Here is an 18,095-nt window from a genome sequence, read left to right as displayed (position 1 = left end):
AGGAAGGAAGGAAGGAAGGAAGGAAGGAAGGAAGGAAGGAAGGAAGGCTAACTTCTGCTCACAAATTAGCAGACAGGAAGGTGTCACTGTGCCCCATTAGATATTTACTCTTTTTAAAGAAATTAAGACAGAAAGGCTTTGGCATCGGGCTATGAAGAGAAGCAGTGGGGACGGAGGTACAGCCACGGAACAGTGCCAACAGAATCCACCATATGACAGAGGCAACTCCAACTCACGGGAGAAGGCAGACTCTTTCATAATGGTGTCGGGGCGAGTGGTGATCCATATGGGAAGAGTAAAATTAGCTCATTCCCAACTCCAGGTGGGTTTGGGGCTCACATGTGAATAACAAAAGTTTAACTCGGAGAGGAAAATATAGGAGAATATTTTTATGATCTCCGGGCAAGAAATAATGTTTTTAAGGTAAACTTGAAACTCGCTGCACACACAAAGAAGGGAGAGCACTTTCTAAGTGTGCAGCTCGATAAGATTTTGTAAAGTAAATCCAGCTGTGCACTCAGCAGGCGCAGTGACCAGCACCTCCCCCACCCCCACCCCCCACCCCGAGGATAGGAGTTATCTCAGGCAAAGGGGTGTGGGCAGAGCACAGCAGGGTAGCTCAGGGGGTGGAGCTCAGTAGGAAGGTACAGGCTTATCACAGCCAAGGTCCTGTGTTCAATCCCAGACACCTCCCCGAAAAAGAAAAGGTTACAGCACTCGGGAGGTAGATACTTGAGGATTGGGAGTTCAAGGTCATCCTTGGCTATGTCTTGGGGTTCAAGGTTAGCCTGGATTGCAGGAGACTCTGTCTTTAAAAAAAATAAGAAAACCAAAACAGGTATGATGTCACATCCCTTTAAGCCCAGCACGTGGGAGGCAATCACAGGCAGTTCCTGGAGTCTGAGGCCAGCCTTGTGTACAGGGTGAGTTCCAGGACAGCCAGTGCTACACAGAGAAACCTTGTCTTGAAAGGTCAAGACAACAGGGCTGGAGAGCTGGCTCAGCAGTTAAGAGCACTGGCTGCTCTTCCAGAGGTTCTGAGTTCAATTCCCAGCAACCATATGGTGGCTCACAGCCATCTATAGTGAGCTCAGGTGTCCTCTTCTGGTGTCCTCTTCTGGTGTGCAGGCGTACATACAGGCAGAACATTGTGTACATAATAAATAAACCTTGAAAGAAGGAAAAGAAAAGCCATATCTAACAGAGAAGGAAAAAAAAAAAAAAACAGCTTAAACTTGAGGTCAGTTGGTAGAGTCCTCGTATAGCATACACATCTGGGCCCCACCCTCAGTAACGTATGAAGAGTGTGGTGCATACTTGAAACCCGAAATTGGGAGATGGACACAGGAGAACCAAAAGTTCAGGGTCATCCTCAGCTACTGAGTTAAAGACCAGCCGGGGACACCTGAGATCTTATCTGGGAAAACAAAGGCCAAAACTGAGGCAGAGGCCCAAACTGGGCGAGGCTGGAGACCCTGCGCCGGGGTGGGCTCACAACCAACCGTAACTTCAGTTTCAGGGGCCTCCACACTCTCTTCTGGCCTCCAAGGACACTAGGCATGCATAGGGGGCACAGACATACATACACACAGATAAAATAGGTCAGCGGTTTTGTTTGTCCTTGTTTCTAAGGAACACGGACATTTAACTCTTAGCTGGGCATATGTACTTATCTGTAATGGCCAGCCTGGGCTACCTAGCAAGTTCTAGGCCAATCTGGGCTAAGTAATAAGACCTTGTCTACAACAGTAACTGAATCAGCAACGGAAGTATTTAATTCTTCAACAGTAACAAAATGATTTAAGTAAAACAGCAAACGAACAAGATGAGAAGTAAAATCCAGCTCTCAGGAAGACTGCCAAGTGGGGCACAGGCTCTCCTGGGGAGGTGGGGGAGGGAGGGAAGAGACCTTTCCTCGCCACAGAGGGGCTGTCTCTAGAGAAGTGAGACTCAGCCTAAACCTAGACAATTTGTGTGGGAAGAAAAAGAAAACTTTTGTCTTCCTTATGTATTTACTTTTTTTTCTGTGTTATTTTCTTTTTGTGTGTGTATTTTAAAAACGTTATTATTATTATGTGTGTGGGCGTGGGTAGGTGGCTGGGGACGGAATGTGTCCATACCACAGTCTCCGTATGTGTAGGTCAGACCTCCTGGAAGCCACTCCTCTCCATAGCGTGATCGATAGGCTGGGTCCTTGCTGACACCAGGTGGGACTCTGTCACTGAGCTACAGCCCCAGTCTTTCTTGTTGTTTTTCTTTTGATACAGGGTCTCATTTAGCTGCCCTGCCTGGCTTTAAATTCACTCTGTAGCTCGGCCTCCCCAGCATCTGGGATTGCAGGCCCAAGCCTCCCAGCTAGGCTCTGTGTCCTTTCCAGTGTCCTACCATGCCTCACCGATCCGGGCCTGGGGCAGGTGCCTCCTCACTGAACTCCCTACCCCTGGACGCTCTACTTTGCACATGGCCTCTGAGGCCACTGCTGTAATCATAGTACTTTCTTGGCCCAAAGCCCAGTGGTTTCTGACCTGAAACATAAATTCTTTCTCCTGGCTTCCTATTCAAGAGTCAAACACTGACTTACAGGTTCTTGGGTCCATCCTTTGAGAAAAGTCACATAGAGCCACTGCTAGAATCGCCAAGGATTTCACAGACATGGCTGGCTGCTAGTGCTGGGGACGGCCAACAGAGATCACCGAGCATCAGCCAGACGCTGTGTCTCTGTGAGGTTCTGCCCTGTGGCCTGGGCTTCCTCACCGAAGCCGAAGGGGTTCAGAGAGCAAGCATGGAGGCAAAGGTAGCTCTTGACTTTGGAGGCCAAACAGCACCACTTCCACTATATTTCATCCAGCAAGCAGCCACTGGGCCAGCTCCATTGCCCCACGACAATGGGGCTCCCCCTCACGACAGGAGAGAGGGAATAGTGCCTGGGACAGGAAACACTTGTGTGGCCATTCTTAGGTAGTGGACACTGGATTGGAAGGTCTGGACGTGAGTCCTGGCCCCACCCTCACCAGGACAGGGACTGTTGTTGATGTCCGAAAGCCGTGCTCTGTAGCTCTGGCTGGCCTGGAGCTTGAACTCCTGATCCATCAGCACCAGCTCCCAAGTGCTCCCATTATAGACATCCTCTCTCCTCCCCCGCCCCATGTATCAGACTGGAGTTGGTGTCTTTATCTGCTAGAGACAGGAGCAGCCTCACCCGAAGGACTGCCCCAGCCCAAATGTTAGGAGCCTCTCCCCAGGTGAGGGAAGCTGCTGGCCTCAGGTCAGTCACTGGCACTCAGTATCCACAGATCTGCCTGCCTGAAGCGACTTCAGAACAGTGTGAAGCGGGAGAGTCCCTGACAGCAGCGCATCTGTGGCCATGAGCGGTAGACAAGGTCTGAGAGGCCACAGGGAGGGGTCCACGCTGGTGGGGACATGGGGCATCTCTGCTGTGTTTTCTTCTCAACCTATCCCCTCTCCACACCTTCCTGCTGCTCCTCAGGGGACTGCCTGGAGTCCGGCCCCTCCTCCAAAGGACCCTCATTCAGGCGTGACGCAGTGGGGCAGATGAAAGGATGTGAGGAAAACGTCACCCTTGCCGGTCACTATCCTTCCACCTGGCCCGTTTCCTCAGGGAGTCGGTCCCCCTCCCACCTACGCCCCCGGGGCCACGCCTCAGTGTCCTTTGATACCAGGAGACAGAGGTCTGGGCCTGATGCTCAGGCGGCTGGGCTGAGAGATTTCCCAGGACTGAGGAACAAGGAAGCTGACTAGGTTCTGAGCAATAGGCCAGCCCCACCCTAGGCTGATGGCTGCTTAGATAGGTGAAGGAAGCCTGCTGGGTTCACAGCTGCAGTCCAGACCTGAGGCTTCCGGTCAGCTGGTGCTGGACAGAGTTATCAGGGCTGGGGACGAAGAGCCCTAGCCTTGCCTGTTCAAGGCTCTGGGTTCATGTTGGAGGGATGGAAGATGGATGGGTAGAGAAGCATGAGTAGTGTTCTGTGTTTACATGTGTGTGTGAGTCAGGGTCTCACTGTGTGACGCTGCTTAGTTGGCATTAGACCAGGCTGGCCTGCTTGTCTGATTTTTTTTAAAAAATGCAAATTGTGGTTATGGGAAAAAAAAATTGACAGAAGAAAATAAAATCCCAGCCTCCAGCCTCTCACCAGGCAACAGGCAGCCCAGTTTGTTTTGCAGTGCTGGGAATAGAACCCCGCACCTCACACATGCTGGGGAAGGGATGTAGCAGGAAAAGCAGCAGCTGGGGATACGATGCGCTGCAGAAAGGAAGCTCAGGTCCACTCACTGAGAAAAACGTGAGAGGAACAAACAGCAGAATACGCTAGGCCTGGTAGGAAATACAGGCCTAACCTCAAAGATGTCCATCTGGAGGATGGACTGGGAGAAATACAAGCTCATGGCCAGCCTGGACAATTTAGTGAGACCCTGTCTCAAAATAAAAATAACTAAGTCATTATAAATAATAGCAACATCTTTTTTTTCCTTTTCTTTTTGTTTTGTTTTTTGGGACAGGGTTTCTCTGTGTAGCTCTGGCTGTCCTGGACTCACTCTGTAGACCAGGCTGGCCTTGAACTCACAGAGATCTGCCTGCCTCTGCCTACCGAGTGCTGAGATTAAAGTGTGTGCCACCATACCAGCTAACAACAGCTTTCTTTCCTCCCACCCAGAGCCTTCCATTTTTCTCTGGAGCTATGAGTGGGCACATGGGACTGAGGAGCAGGGAATGGCCTGGGGTACAAGGAGGAGGCAGAGTGGGCAGGAACGTTCCTCTTCTGTTTCTGACTGGGAACAGTATGATTCTGCCCATCCTGGTCCCAGAAGATACTAAGAATTCTCTGCGGGAAAGACAGGAAAGGGAGAGGCCTCCGTCACATGCTGGTGATCACATAAACACATCAGCGAGCTTGAAGCCTGGTCGGGGAATGTTTGAGAACAATACTCTGGGCCATTTCCCACATCGAGACAAATTTTCTCGCCCTCCAAGTTTGGCCAGTGTACTTTGTCTACTCAACAGGTGTAAGGTAGCCGTTCCCACAGGTACAGGTCGCAGGCTGGCCTCTGGCAGCTGGAAAAGTCCCCCAGGCGGGTTATCTGGCCAACCGTCCACTGTGAGCACCTGCTGTGTGCCAGGCATCATGCCAAACCTTTTATAGAATTAGTTCACCCCGTTCTTGTGACATTGCTGCAGGGGGAGGCATTATTATCCCCGTTTAATGGATGAAGAAACTGAGGCTTCACAAAGTTCTTTCTGGGTCAGCTTCCTCAGCAATGGATCGGGAACCTGGGGGAGAGCCGAGCCATCCAGAGTGGGGCCACCCTCAGGCAAGCTGTTCCGCTGTATAGGCTCTGCCTTCTGTGCCTGCATGGTCAATCCAAGAGACAGGACACACGTGTGTCACTCGTGTCACACACTCAGCCAAGACACCACCCTTGGTACTGGGGACTTGGCCTAGGCGATAGACCCTGAGGCTAGAGGTTCAAATGGACATGAGGAGTCAGCTGCCCATCTGGGCACTGGGCCTCCCAACATCTGTCCAGTGCTGCCCAGCTGACTCATGGAACTCAGAAAGTCCAAATTTTATAAGGTCACTCAAGCACCCCGGGGCTTCACACTCTGCTTGTTGACATGTAGGGCTGGCATGGCACCTTCTGCCGGCCACGTGACTCATGGGCACTTTTTCTTGGCCCCATCATCCATACACAAGACCTCTGGTCTGGGCCCCAGCTCCCAGCCTACAAAACCAACAGGGTCTTGCTATGTATCCCAGGCTGGCCTGGCTTCCTTCCGTAACGCAGGAAGACCTTGCATTCACAGCAACCCTCCTCCCTCAACCTCTTAAGCACTGGGATTATAGGCATGCACCCCCACATCGAGAGCATATGGGGAAACCCTGGTAGAGCAGCAGCGGCTGTCTGGAACACTGTGGACAAAGGGGGCGTCCCTCCTCATGGGTTAAGAATGCCTGTCGCAGGCTAGGATGAAGAAGTGATGGCTGTGTGCTGTGAATTTGCTTAACAAAGATGCTCTCGTGGCCTGTTTCAGTGAACCCTCAGGAAGTTCCCCTAAGGCTCCTCACAGGTAAGATGCCCCAGTAACCTATTTCTGTGAAGACAAGTCCTGGGGAAAAAAGTTACACTGTGGGGATTTCAAGTTGGGTCAGGCTACCCATAGCCACTTCCTGCCCCAGATAAGGGCTAGGGCCCACACTGAGGGTTATCCATCCGTGAAGTCACAATCACTGTCTTGAGGCCTCAGTTTTGAGGACTCAAGTCATATAGAACAGCACTCGGAGGTCCTCTTTTCCTAGCAGCATCGTGCTTCCCATCACCTCTGTCTTCACCCATGTCAGGGATGACATGCAAATTCAGACCTGGTTTATGTGGTTGCTATGGCAGAACACACGGCCCTCCCGGGGCATATTCTGGTTTTGGTTTTCCTGTTTGTTTGGTGGTTCCGAGGACTGGACTTGAAACTTTTTTCTGCTAGACAATCGCTTTATTCCCAAGCCACCATCAGCCCCATAAGTACATGTTTGTTTGTTTGTTTCAGAGATGGGGGTCCTTCGTGTAGCCCTGGCTGTTCTAGAACTCACTCTGTAGATCAGGCTGGCCCCAAACTCAGAGAAATCTGCCTGCTTCTGCCTCCCGAGTGCTGGGATTAAAGGTGTGTGCCACCGCCACCGGCTCCATGAGTACATGTTAAAAGCAGAAAACCAGGACTGGGGAGATGGCCCGGTCCTTAAAGTGCTTGCAAGGTCTGAGCAGAATCCAGCACCAGGAAGTAACGATGGTGTGACATGTCTGTAATCCCAGAAGTCAGGAGTCAGCAGCTAGCAGATCCCTGGGGCTGGAGGCCAGCTTTGCCTGAGCGAGAGCTTCAGCTTCTAGTGAGAGACCTTGTCTTCATAGAACAAGCAATGATACCTCAGGTTAGCCTCTTGCCTCCACCCACACCTATGGTGCATCTATGGACACACAGACAGACAGACACACACACACACTCCACGAAGAACCCTAGCTAGGTGTGGTAGCTCACCTGTAATCCTAGCACAAGATGCTGCTTGGCAACTTTGAGACCAGCCTGGACCATGCAGTGACTTAAAAAAAAAAAAAAAAAAAAGTTGCACAGAAAAAGCATTTCTTAAACAAAATTTCAAAACCCTAACTGTCTCTAATAGCGGAATTTTAGGATGTGTAGCAGGTAAAGGGGGTCCCATTTGAGGTTCACTGTGTCCGTGAGAACCGGCAGCCATTCCTCAAATAGACCCAGGTTGGTGCGCATGAAGGCTGGCCGCACCCCACCCCTGTCTCTGTTTGCTAAGCCCTGAGCAGGCCTCTGCTGTTTCCTCGTGAGACAGTCTTGTTTGGCTCTGATAGGCGGCTCCACTCCACCCTGTTTCCCAAGCCTTCTGGGTCGTAGGGCTCTCCACCCAGGGCAGAGGACCGAGGGAAAGCCTACTGGTAGAAGATCAATCCATGGTCTCAAATTTCCAGAGAGTACTTTGGGAAAGAGGGGAGATGTTCTGCAAACTTCTACAAGTTTCCTGAGCAGGGAAAACTCAACGGTCCTAATCCTACCTCTCTCCGACACAGCTTTCCATAATCCTTTTCTACTTGAGTGTCTCCAGAAAGAGGGAACCACCCTGGGCTCAGGAAAGCGGCAACTACCCACCGTGGGTCGCTGCTCAGGAAGATGGCAGCCAGCTCCTGTAGTAAACTACCACCGCTTTCTTTCTTTCACACAGGCCAAGGTAGGGCTGGTGCAAAGGCCCTGTGGTGGAAAGATGGTTAGACAGTCACCAGTATAGCCCACATGAGCAGTGGTATCTTTACAAAAGATCCTTTTTTTTTTTCTTTTTTGTAATGTGGGAAAGTAAATGTTTTAAATAAGAAAAGTTTAGATTCTAATAGAGACCAAACCCCAATATACATACCTGTTTCACGTCAAGCCAAGAGAGGGCTGTCCTGCAAGATGAAGCCACTTACTTGAGCCTTGTTGTGTTTGGCTTCTATAGCCAGCTGTGTTGGTAAAAGAAGAACGAAGAACGAAGGCAAGGTTCTCCGAGGAGCACAGGCCTTGTTAGACAGCGGAAGCCGGTTGGCGCCCTCAGACCTGGGCCTAAAACCGGGAGGACCACACTGCCCTGCGCTGATGGACCATCAAGCTCTGTGGTCCTTTTCTGGACCTCTTGCCTAGAGAGGCAGCACAAGGGGCTGGGTCTCAGCCGGGTGTGTCTGGGTGAACCCCAGAGACAACTGCTCACCCCGTGCTGCTGCTCCGGCCTGTGGTAAGCTGCCACCAGGTCATCCTGCATCTTGAGACTGGACCCAAGGATCTACTTATTGCCAGGAAATCCTGTGACACTGGCTGTGACTTGGGATCTAAGTTTGGCTGGACACCCCAACCCCAGGCCTGCTTGGCTACCCTGTGTTTCTTTGGGACCTGGAGTTCCAGCTTCAGGTGCCAACAGACCCAGAACAGGGGATGAGCAAAGGGCAGTGGGGACAGAGGAGACGGGGAAGGAAGGGAGGCAGGAGGGGACAGGGTGGGCGCTGCTGGGGAACAGTGGGCATGAGTGTACCTTTCTGTGTGGCTCTGTGCATGTGGGGGGTATGATGGTGTGTGTGTGAGGGGGTGATGTGTATGTTGGGGGGTTGGGTGTGATGTGCGTGTGTGTGGGGAGGTTGCTGAGGACTGGGCAAGTGCTCTGCCACTAAACTACATACATCCGGCCCCACACACTCCCGTCTTCAGCACTGCCAGTCCGAGCTCTGCCTGGCCTGCCAAGGGCTCTGCGAGATCACACAGAACCGTCAGTCCTCTGCCAGCACCGACACAGAGTCACTGTTACAATCTTGGGCCTTGTTATAGTCTAAATGGCATTTGTGGCGTGTGCGTTTGCTAACTTTGATTTGGGTGAGAGGAGTCCCTGTCACCTGGCCAGCCATGACATGCTTAGATCCAGGACTACTTGGAAAAAGGATCTTGGGTGTCCAGGTTCCACCAGGGACATGACCATCTTGCTTGCTTTCCTTCCACCCTCTGCCTCAGGTCCCAGATACTCCTGGTCTGGCCAGAGTGAGCTCCCATTGCCAGGAACTGATGTCAAAGACCATGGTTGGGTCTCCTGCCACCCACCAGCCCTAGTGGTCCCCAGAGTCAGATTTCTTCTTGAAATTGTGACAGCATTTTCTGAACAGGTGACCTTGAGAAAGCTATTCAGTGCCCCTAAGACAGAGCAGGGGTTTTTGTCTTTTGGTTGCCGGGAGAAAGGTGATTCATTGAGGTTCTGGGGGTTTCTCTGTATAGCCTTGGTTGTTCTGGACTCTCTTTGTAGACCAGGCTGACCTTAAACTCCCAGAGATCCACCTGCCTCTGCCTCCTGAGCGCTGGAATTACGGGTGTGTGCACCACGCCCTGCTGGAACAATCCTTTTTAATTGCTGCTGCCAAACAAGCAGAGAACAGAGGTGGATTTAACGTGGAAATGATGCGTTGAAGCCAAGTGAGGTCCAAATGATGTAACAGGCCGCTGTGCAAATGGAAGTGCCGCAGAAATTCAGACAGAGAAGAGAGGGGGAGGACTGAGTCATCCCCAGCACATGGCAGCCTCCTGAGGCATGTCACCCTCAGACAAGATTGGCTCTAATTGGTCATCTTTCCACTAGTAGCAATTTGGTGTCAGACAGATAACATCATGTGGTTCCATTCAACTCATAGTTACTTAGCATTTTGCTGGGTTTGCCGTTTTCATTCATTTGTTCATTCGTTCATTCATTCGCTTTTGTGATGCTCTCCCTCAGACCTAGGGCCAGACAGAGAATCAGCAGGTGCTCTCCCACTGAGCAATGCCCCAACTCAGTGTCTGCGTATCCTGTGCCTGGTTCTTTATGCAGATATATTGCTAAGTAAGGGAACATGCACTATGAAAAGGTAAGTGTAAAAATAGACGTGTGTGTGTGTGTGTGTGTGTGTGTGTGTGTGTGTGTTTTCAAAATGAAATACTGGAGATCCAAGCATGGTGACACAAGCTTATAATCCTAGCACGAGGGAGGCTGAGGCAGGAGGATCAAAGAGTTCAAAGGTAACTCTAGCTACACAGTGAGCTCCAGGCCAGCCTGGACCACAGAGTGAACCCTGAGCAAGCAAACAAATCGCAGGGATAAGTAAGATGAAAAACAAAACAACCGTGCTGAGCTGTGTAGAGGGTGACAGGGAGGGCAGTGGCAGCAGCAAGCGCGCTCTGTGTCTCCCTGCGGGCTCTGACCTTCATGTCCTGACTCATCCATACATCTTGCACTGAGAGTCACGCAGGAGCAAGAGGCAAGGTACACAGCATCAAAAGAACCAGCCTTAAGCAGGTCAAGGCCTGAAACCCAGCATTCAGGAGGGGAAGCAAGAGGGTCAGGCGCTCTTCTGTAGCTACATACGAAGTCTGAAGCTAGCCTAGGCTACATAAAACAAAAATAAAACCTCAGGTATGCTGGCACGGAGTGGACCCCATGATCTACTTCCTGTTTAGACAGTGGCTCTCGATCTGTGGGTCTCAACCCCCTAGAGGGTCAACTGACCTTTCCTGGGAGTCACGTGTCAGATATGCTGCATACAGATATTTACGTCACAGTTCATAACTGCAGCAAAATGGCAGTTATGAAGTAGCAATGAAAATAACTTTTCGGTTGAGGGGCACCACAGCTGCATTAGAGGGGTGCAGCATTAGGAAGGTGGAGAGGCGCTGTGTTCAGGCAGTGGGGAGAGCTCAAATTAGAGCATGTTTGCATTGGCAAGAGGAAGAGAGAGCCAGGTCAGGAGGGCGGGGCCTGCCCGCCCTGTGAGGAGAGCGCTCAGCAAGCACAAAGCAGGAGGCAGCAGAGCCACTATCGCTTTGAGGCCAGGCTACCCAGTGGTGTACCTCAGACCTCAGCGTGAAGGAGCGGAGGGTACCAGTGGCAAAGAGCCACCGGTAGGCTACCTGGGAGCAGGGACCACCCAAGGGAGTGGTGAATGTGGACAGCCACATGAGGGGAAGACCTTGAACTCCCGGTACTTCAGGGTCCACGGTGACAGCTATCTGGAGGGCACAACACAGTCAAGGTCACAGCAGCCTTGGTGGCTGCTGGGCCCTGTGCTAAGCATTCAGTTGACACGAGAAGCTTTGACTGTTGATGCCGTGTTGGGGGAAAATGAGGAACCTGAGCCCCCAGGGAGGAATACCCAGGCATGCTACACCATCTCCTGCCAAGCTCAGGGGGAAGGGCATTGGGTGATTCATTAGTGAACGTTATGGAAAGATCGGCGTGTACCAACTGTAACAACACAGGTGAGCAAGACTGATCCAGGAAAGTCAAGTGTGAACCACAGCTGTACCACCCACAGAGCCTTTCCAAGAGAACTGGGTCTGATTCAGCCACAGCTCAGCCCTCAGGCAGAGACAGAAGGCAGAGTGGCCCAAGTGGGTGGGCTGTCCCCTTTCATACTCCCTCATCTAAATCCAGAGTCCTTTTCCTAACCGTCCCTGGGGCAAGAGCTCTAGACCTCAGTTTCAGAACCCACGAAATGGGGACAGCAATAGCCCTGTTGTTTGGTGCAGCCAGCGCAACTGAGGCCATTGTTGTAAGGCCTAAGTATAAGAAGGCTGTGAGCTCTTGATGTTAAATCGAGGGGTCACTTTGTCTCTTTCCAAAGATGCCCACAGAGAGGCGGTGTGGGGAGAAGCCCCTTATCCCGCCTACTGGACTGAGCTGTGGGAGTGCATCGCCTGGCAGAGCCCACTTTCAGTTATGGGTGCCTAGAACCTCTCCGTCTGTCCCCGCCCTTCCCAGGTCGTCTCAGAGTCCACACGCCTCTTCACAGACTGGTAAGAGTCACCCGGCTTCCCCAGGCCGGTCCCCATGTCATGTCTGGAGGGTTATTCATAATACCTACTATGCCGGGGTACTGTAAGTCCCTGTCCGTGCTTCCCCACAGTAGACAAGTGTGTGTCTGTGTCTGTGTGCAGTAGCAGACAGACGGACCTTTGTGTATGTGTGTGTGTGTGTTTGTGTGTGTTTGAGGCAGGCTTTCTCTGTGTAGACCAGGCTGGCCTTGAACTCACAGAGATCCACCTGCCCCTGCCTCCTGAGTGCTGGGAATAAAGATGTGCACCACCACCCAGCCTCAGAAGGACCTTTTATTTATTTATTTATTGGTTTTTTTGAGACCAGGCTTCTCTATGTAGCCTTTGTTGTCCTGGACTCACTTTGTAGACCAGGCTGGCCTCGAACTCACAGTGCCCCTGCCTCCCGAGTGCTAGGCTAAAAGGCGTGCACCACCACGCCCAGTAGGATCTCTTATTTTAAAAAAGGAAGCAAATGAGTGTGTTTAAGACCAGCCTGGGGTACTTAGTGAGTTCCAGACAAACCCTACCTACATAGTAAAACTAAAAATAAATAAATGGGGGCAGATTAACAAAACTCTATAAAAATTGTCCATTATTCTGAGCACTAAATTTGGCATCTAGGCTCTGCCTGTCAAGTGTTCTGTGATCTTGTCCTTGTCACCTCTCTCATCTCTTCCCACTCCTATCCCCTCTCTCTCCCAAGTGTCTGTCTGTTCCCCAACCACTGTTCTTAAGGCTCTCTTCACCTCGCTCTATAATCTCACACCTTGGCTTCTTTTTTGAGACTTGGCTGAAAGACCGTTTGTCCTCATAGGCCGTTGCTGACCCCTCAGGGTCAGACTCCCCAAATCAGACCCGCATCATTAGGATGACGATTCTGAGACAGGATCACACCGGAAAGCCCAGGCTAACTTTGGATTTAGAGTCCTCTTGCTCTGAGTGCTGGGATTACAGGTGTGCAGCGCAATGCCAGCAAGTCCTGGAGATCAAAACCGGGGCCTGAAGGTGCTGGCAAGTGCTCTACCGCTGAGATGCATCTCTAGCCCCTTTGTTGTCTTCCGGATGGCTCCCGGCGATCTGGACTCCCTGTCTGCTGTCTCCCTCTCACAGCGGGGACACTGGAAGCAGTCTGGCATCTGAAGGTACTCAGATGCCATGGCCAATGCCATGGTTAGCGTCAGTTGTCAAGTTGACACGGCTGGAAAGACGGGCCCTCAGATGAGGGATTGCCTCCATGGGATTGGCTAACCTAAGTAGGACTGTTGGGCCTGGAATGCCATCCTGAGCAGGAAACTGTTTCCTCCCCAGAGTTGCTTTTGGTGGGTGTTTTATCACAGCACCTACCACGGGTAACCTGAGAGATGAACTGCTTATGAACCCTTTACTGTGCCCAGGGCTCCTGAGGAGCTTGGGGTCTCCAGTGGTACCTGATGCCCCAGCAGAGGTCCCTGGGCCTGCCACTCACAGACCTCTCTCCTGGGCCCCTCAGGTGTGTGTGTTGGGTGCAGCCTCTCGGGCGGGCAGCAGCCTGTGAAGAGCAGGCTGGCACAGAGCTCTGCGCCCTGCTCCCCAGGTGTACCTTCCATGTGGACAAAGCGCCGCCCTTCCCCAGGTATTAGCCGACTTTTCCCCTTGCAGTATTTGGCTTAAGGATTAAAGCTGGTGGAGGAACCTATAATTTCCAGGGCCGTCTGTTTCTTTCTTGGCTACCCACAGTACATTCATTGTTTTATTCCCAAGCCCCTGATAATGCTGTTCCAGACGTGTCTGCTTGATGTCATCTGACAGGACTAAGCTTCCCTGAGCCGGAGGACCAACAGCTTCTCCACAAAACCCCAGCTGGCCATTCTCTACCTTCTTCTGCCCTTAGATCAGCGCTGGACTTAACCTCCGTATCCCTCTCTTCCCCCCCCCCGCCCCTATTTTTGGACAGAAGGTCTCATTAGTCCAGGCTGACCTCAAACTTGGTTGTAGCTAAGGCTGGCCTCTGCCTCCCAAGTGCTGGGATCACAGATATGTATCATATGAGTGAATTTTATTTTAGAAGGGTCTTGCTATGTAGTCCAGGCTGGCCTCAAACCCAAGCCAAGCCTCTCTGAGGACTGGGGTTATAAATGTAACCATCACACCAATCATTAGTTTATTATTTTTAGTACTGCAGTAACTCTTGTTTAAAGTAAAGAAATAGGCTGCTCCATAAGTGAATTTTCAGAACAATGTGTGTGAAGCACTAAAACTGTAAACAACCAAAATCAGCTTTATTGACGTGTGACATACTATAGAATATAAAGATGTGGTACAGTATACAACTTAGTATGTTTTGACACATGAAAATATCACCACAATCAAGATAAGGAACATGTCCATCATGACTACGGCTTCCTCCCACCCCTCCCTGCTCACTTCCCCAGGCAACCAGAGATCTGCTTTCTAAATAAATGCATGTCTGGTTCCATGATGTCTCACTTTCCCCACTTTAGTCAACAGAGTGTGAGCTTTGCTTCACCTTGTTATTAACACTATGAAAGTGATGTCCTCAGATGTCATAAGCACGTGAAACATCCTTGGCTCTGAACGCTAAATGGCCCACTGTCCTATGGCCATACACAGTGGCTTGGCGCTTGGGAGCCATCTGGGCGTAGGGCTCCTGGCTGACAACTCCTAATGCCTCCAGACTGGCACATCCAGCTCCACCTTGTGAACTTCCCATTGCTTGCTGTGGATCGGTGTTCTCCCCGGGGAGTGAGTTCTGTCGCTGCAAGGGGTTTGACAAAGTCTAGCAACCTGGGGGAGGGTGGGGACGTCTGTGGGAGTGGCATCTGGTATGGAGCCCAGAGGTGGCCAGTGTTCTTTAGTGCCCAGACAGTGCACACCATGGGGCCTGGCTGACCCAAGGCATTTACAGTGTTGAAGTAGAGAAACTGTGCAAGGCCACAACGGGAAAACTCAGCCTCAAGTGATGGTAACCGGATGGGAGGGTGAAGGAAGAACAGCCGGCTGGGTGGAGTAGCCAGGTCACAAAGGTAAAAAGTGAAGGATCCTGCCTGGTCTCAGGTAAGAGGCAACTCTGGCCTCATAAGGACAAGCCCTAAGCTACATGTGCCGAGGCACCAGGGCCCAGCACCCAGCAGGTATTCAGCGGGTGCCTGGCAAACAGGGCTGCACCCCAAAGCATTTATTAGGTGCCTAATTGTGGGCAGCACTCGTTGGCACAGAAGGTGAGGCTGAAGACATACAGCTGGCCAGAGGAAGCCATTAAACCATCAAGTGACTGGGGTGCAGAAGAGCCCGAGGTAAAAGGTAAGTGCAGACCCACCCCAATAAACGAGAAAATGAGAAGGGCTAGTCAGATTGGGATCCAGTTCCAACGTGACCAGATATGTCACCATCAAATCACTTGTAGCTTGGAAGCTCCTCCCCCCACCTACAGACACCAGTTGGCCTGTCTTATAAAGGGTTTTTTCCCAAAGTGGTTTAGCCAGAACCGGAAAGTTACTGCCTGCTGTGACAAGAGGCTCACTGAGGAGGCACGCGCAGCCAACAGGCAAGTAGAGGCAGCGGAGATGGATCTTGGTTTCTCTGGACTCGCTGGTGACGTATGAGCACGCTTTATTTGGTTTTGCATGGCTTGGAGCTTTCATTATTGTATTATAGGAGCTATGGAGACATTCCTGAGCATTTACATAAGAAAAAAGAAAGCAGAACGCTCTCCCATCCCTTTACACACGCGAACAGGCTATGTGTGTGTTAAGGTGATTTAAACCAAGGGCGGATGCTCCTGAAGGCTTCTGGGTGCCTCGGGCTGGGGAGAAGTTTGAAAAAAAAAAAAAAGAGACTACCACAGCTTCCCAAGGGGACAAGTGGACTGGCTGGATTTCAGCACTAAAGCTCTCAATGGTTAGGTATGAATCAGCCCCAGATCTAAGGATAAAGAGACCTGGCTGGCCCTGCTTCCCCCCATCCCCATCCAGATGGCCCTGCTTCTCCTCCTCTAGACTCCAGTCACTTTGAGTGCTAAGGGTTCTATAGAACTGCTGCCAGAGAGGACTCACCTCAGGAACTGAGTGCTAAATGAGGCAGCTGAACTTCCTGGATGCTTAGGCTTCAGGTCAATGCTAAGAATGATAAAGAATCCAATACCTGCCTGCGGGACTTGTTCCAGAGAGGAAAGAGAGTCTCCCTCTAACCAGTATGAGAAAGGCTTTCAGATTCTTGTCAGCAGAACTATTGCAAATGCAATCTATGTGACCTTCCAAATGGGAAAGGGACAAAGTGCCAGCAGCTGTGGGTTAGGAGGGCAGCTGCCCACCTGCTTGGGTTCCCCCCACACCCGTCTCCCTCGCTGAGGCACCACTCAGAGGCACTGTCTAGATTCTGCTCCCTGTTCAAGGCATCACCAACGGGGAGGGTTGGCAAGAGGAAATGGTTGTGCTCCCGGGCAGCCTTGCTAGTTTTTCCCCTCCAAAGACCCACAGAGACTCGTCTTGGCCAGCCTCCAAGGAAGGGTGAAACCACAGGGCCTTTCATTCTCGGGTAACCTTCCTTTTAGGTCACAGGACAACTGGGAGGCGAGGCGCATGGGGGACTCCCTTGTTAGATAGAGCCAACCCTGTCCCTAATTCCCCTAAATGGGTGCTGTTGCTCAGAGCCCGAGGAAAAACTCTGATTCACTTCCTGACTCAGTCTCACCGCAAGAGTATTGTTCTCCCAACTGTGTACGGCGTGGCGCGTCTAGGGCCTACCCCGTAGTGGTCCCCATAGGTCCTGGCTCCTTCTAAGGGAAAGTCCCCAATCTGAGAAAGACTTACAGGCTTATTTTCAACTTTTAGGGACCCCACGTCTGCAGTGTTTTTAAGGAAGCTCAAATAATGACAGATTCGATTAAGTCCAAACACATTCCCATTTTCAGCGGGGTAAATTGAGCCTCTGAGAATTTACGGTTGGCACAGGGATTTGAAGCCAACTTTGCTGGATGACTTTCCACGTCAATGACTTTAGGAATATATATGTATATCCCTAAGGGTGTGTGTATATGTGTGTGCTTATTTTGGGGTTCTGAGACAAAGTCTTGATATGTAGTCTTGGCTGGCCTTAACACTTGTGGCCATTCTCCTGCCTCAGCCTCCCAGTTCTGGGAGTATAGGCAGTTGCTACCACTCCTGGATCCTTAGTCTAGTTAACCTCCCTGGGATAAATTCCATCCTCCGAAAAAAACACAACCCATGGATACAGGAAAGGTACCTAGGTATGGAGGAGCGACCTTTCTGGGGTTTGCGGGGCAAGAGTTAACATTCGCAGCCAGCCGAGGATGGAGCCTAGCTCCTAGTAGCCCTTGTTTTGGAAACCATGTTAAAGACACACAAGGGAAGGAAGGGGTAGGGTTATATACCGAGATTATCTCTCAGAGAGCAAGGAGGGATGTGCCGTTGGCCACCTTGGAGCAACCCAGCCTGGGAAGATCTTGGCCTGTTTCCCCTCTTCTTTCTCAGCTCAAGCAGAATGTTGACCTCAGCCAAGTAGCACAGCCGTTTTCTAGGGCAGGAACCCAGGGAGGGAAGAGCTCCGGCTGGTATATTGTAAGTAGCTCGGAGGGACACGCTGCCAAATCTGAGGCCTGCTAAAATTGTGTCATTTAAGGAAAATTATTTAAACTTTGTGTGCCTCAGTTTCCTTATCTGTTAAGTGGGATTAATAATGTCAGCCTGAACGGATTATGTGGATTAGAGTATGTACATAAGGAGAAGATAGTGGGAACTCATTGGCCTGGTGCCTGGCTCTCTGTTGTTGTGGGGCGGGGGTGGGGTGGGGTGGGAGGGGGAAGGTATATATTAAAAAAAAAAAAAAAAAAAAAGAGAGACCAAACAAAAAAGGGGGTGGGCTATTTCTGTTTGCCCACCTGTCTCTACAGAAGCAAATAAAACTGTGACTCCTCTAGGAGGAGGCTCAAGGGCTGCCCTGCCGCTGTGAGGTCCGACCTGGGAGTGGAGTTACCACAGGTCGGCCATCCCAGGGCGCCTCCCGCGACTCTCCCCAAACTCGGGGCTTGGGAGCGGGGGCCGCGGGAGAGCCAGGGCCGGCCTGGGCTCCCCGCGGCTCCCGGCCCTTCCCTCGCCCCGTCGCCCGCGGGCTCCCAGACAGTGTGCCCCGGGAGTTCGCGGGGCCGGGAGCCGAACCCGGCGCGGACGGAGGGGCCTGGAGGTGGCGCGCAGGG

General features: G+C 51.5%; 1 protein-coding gene across 1 annotated transcript in view; it reads right to left on the bottom strand.

Moving 5' to 3' along the window:
• Window positions 1-7,743: 7,743 nt before the first annotated feature.
• Window positions 7,744-18,095, bottom strand: part of LOC129688420 (uncharacterized) — a 12,447-nt gene continuing 2,095 nt past the window's right edge. Inside the window, exon 3 of the mRNA XM_055623243.1 lies at window positions 7,744-7,777. Within this exon, the coding sequence (XP_055479218.1) occupies window positions 7,744-7,777 (34 nt within the window). The remainder of the gene's footprint in view (window positions 7,778-18,095) is intronic.

The sequence above is a fragment of the Psammomys obesus genome, unplaced genomic scaffold (genome assembly GCF_907164565.1).
Source record: "Psammomys obesus unplaced genomic scaffold, mPsaObe1.curated_primary_1811, whole genome shotgun sequence".
Lineage (NCBI taxonomy): Eukaryota > Metazoa > Chordata > Mammalia > Rodentia > Muridae > Psammomys > Psammomys obesus.
This window is presented reverse-complemented; position numbering and strand designations above follow the sequence as displayed.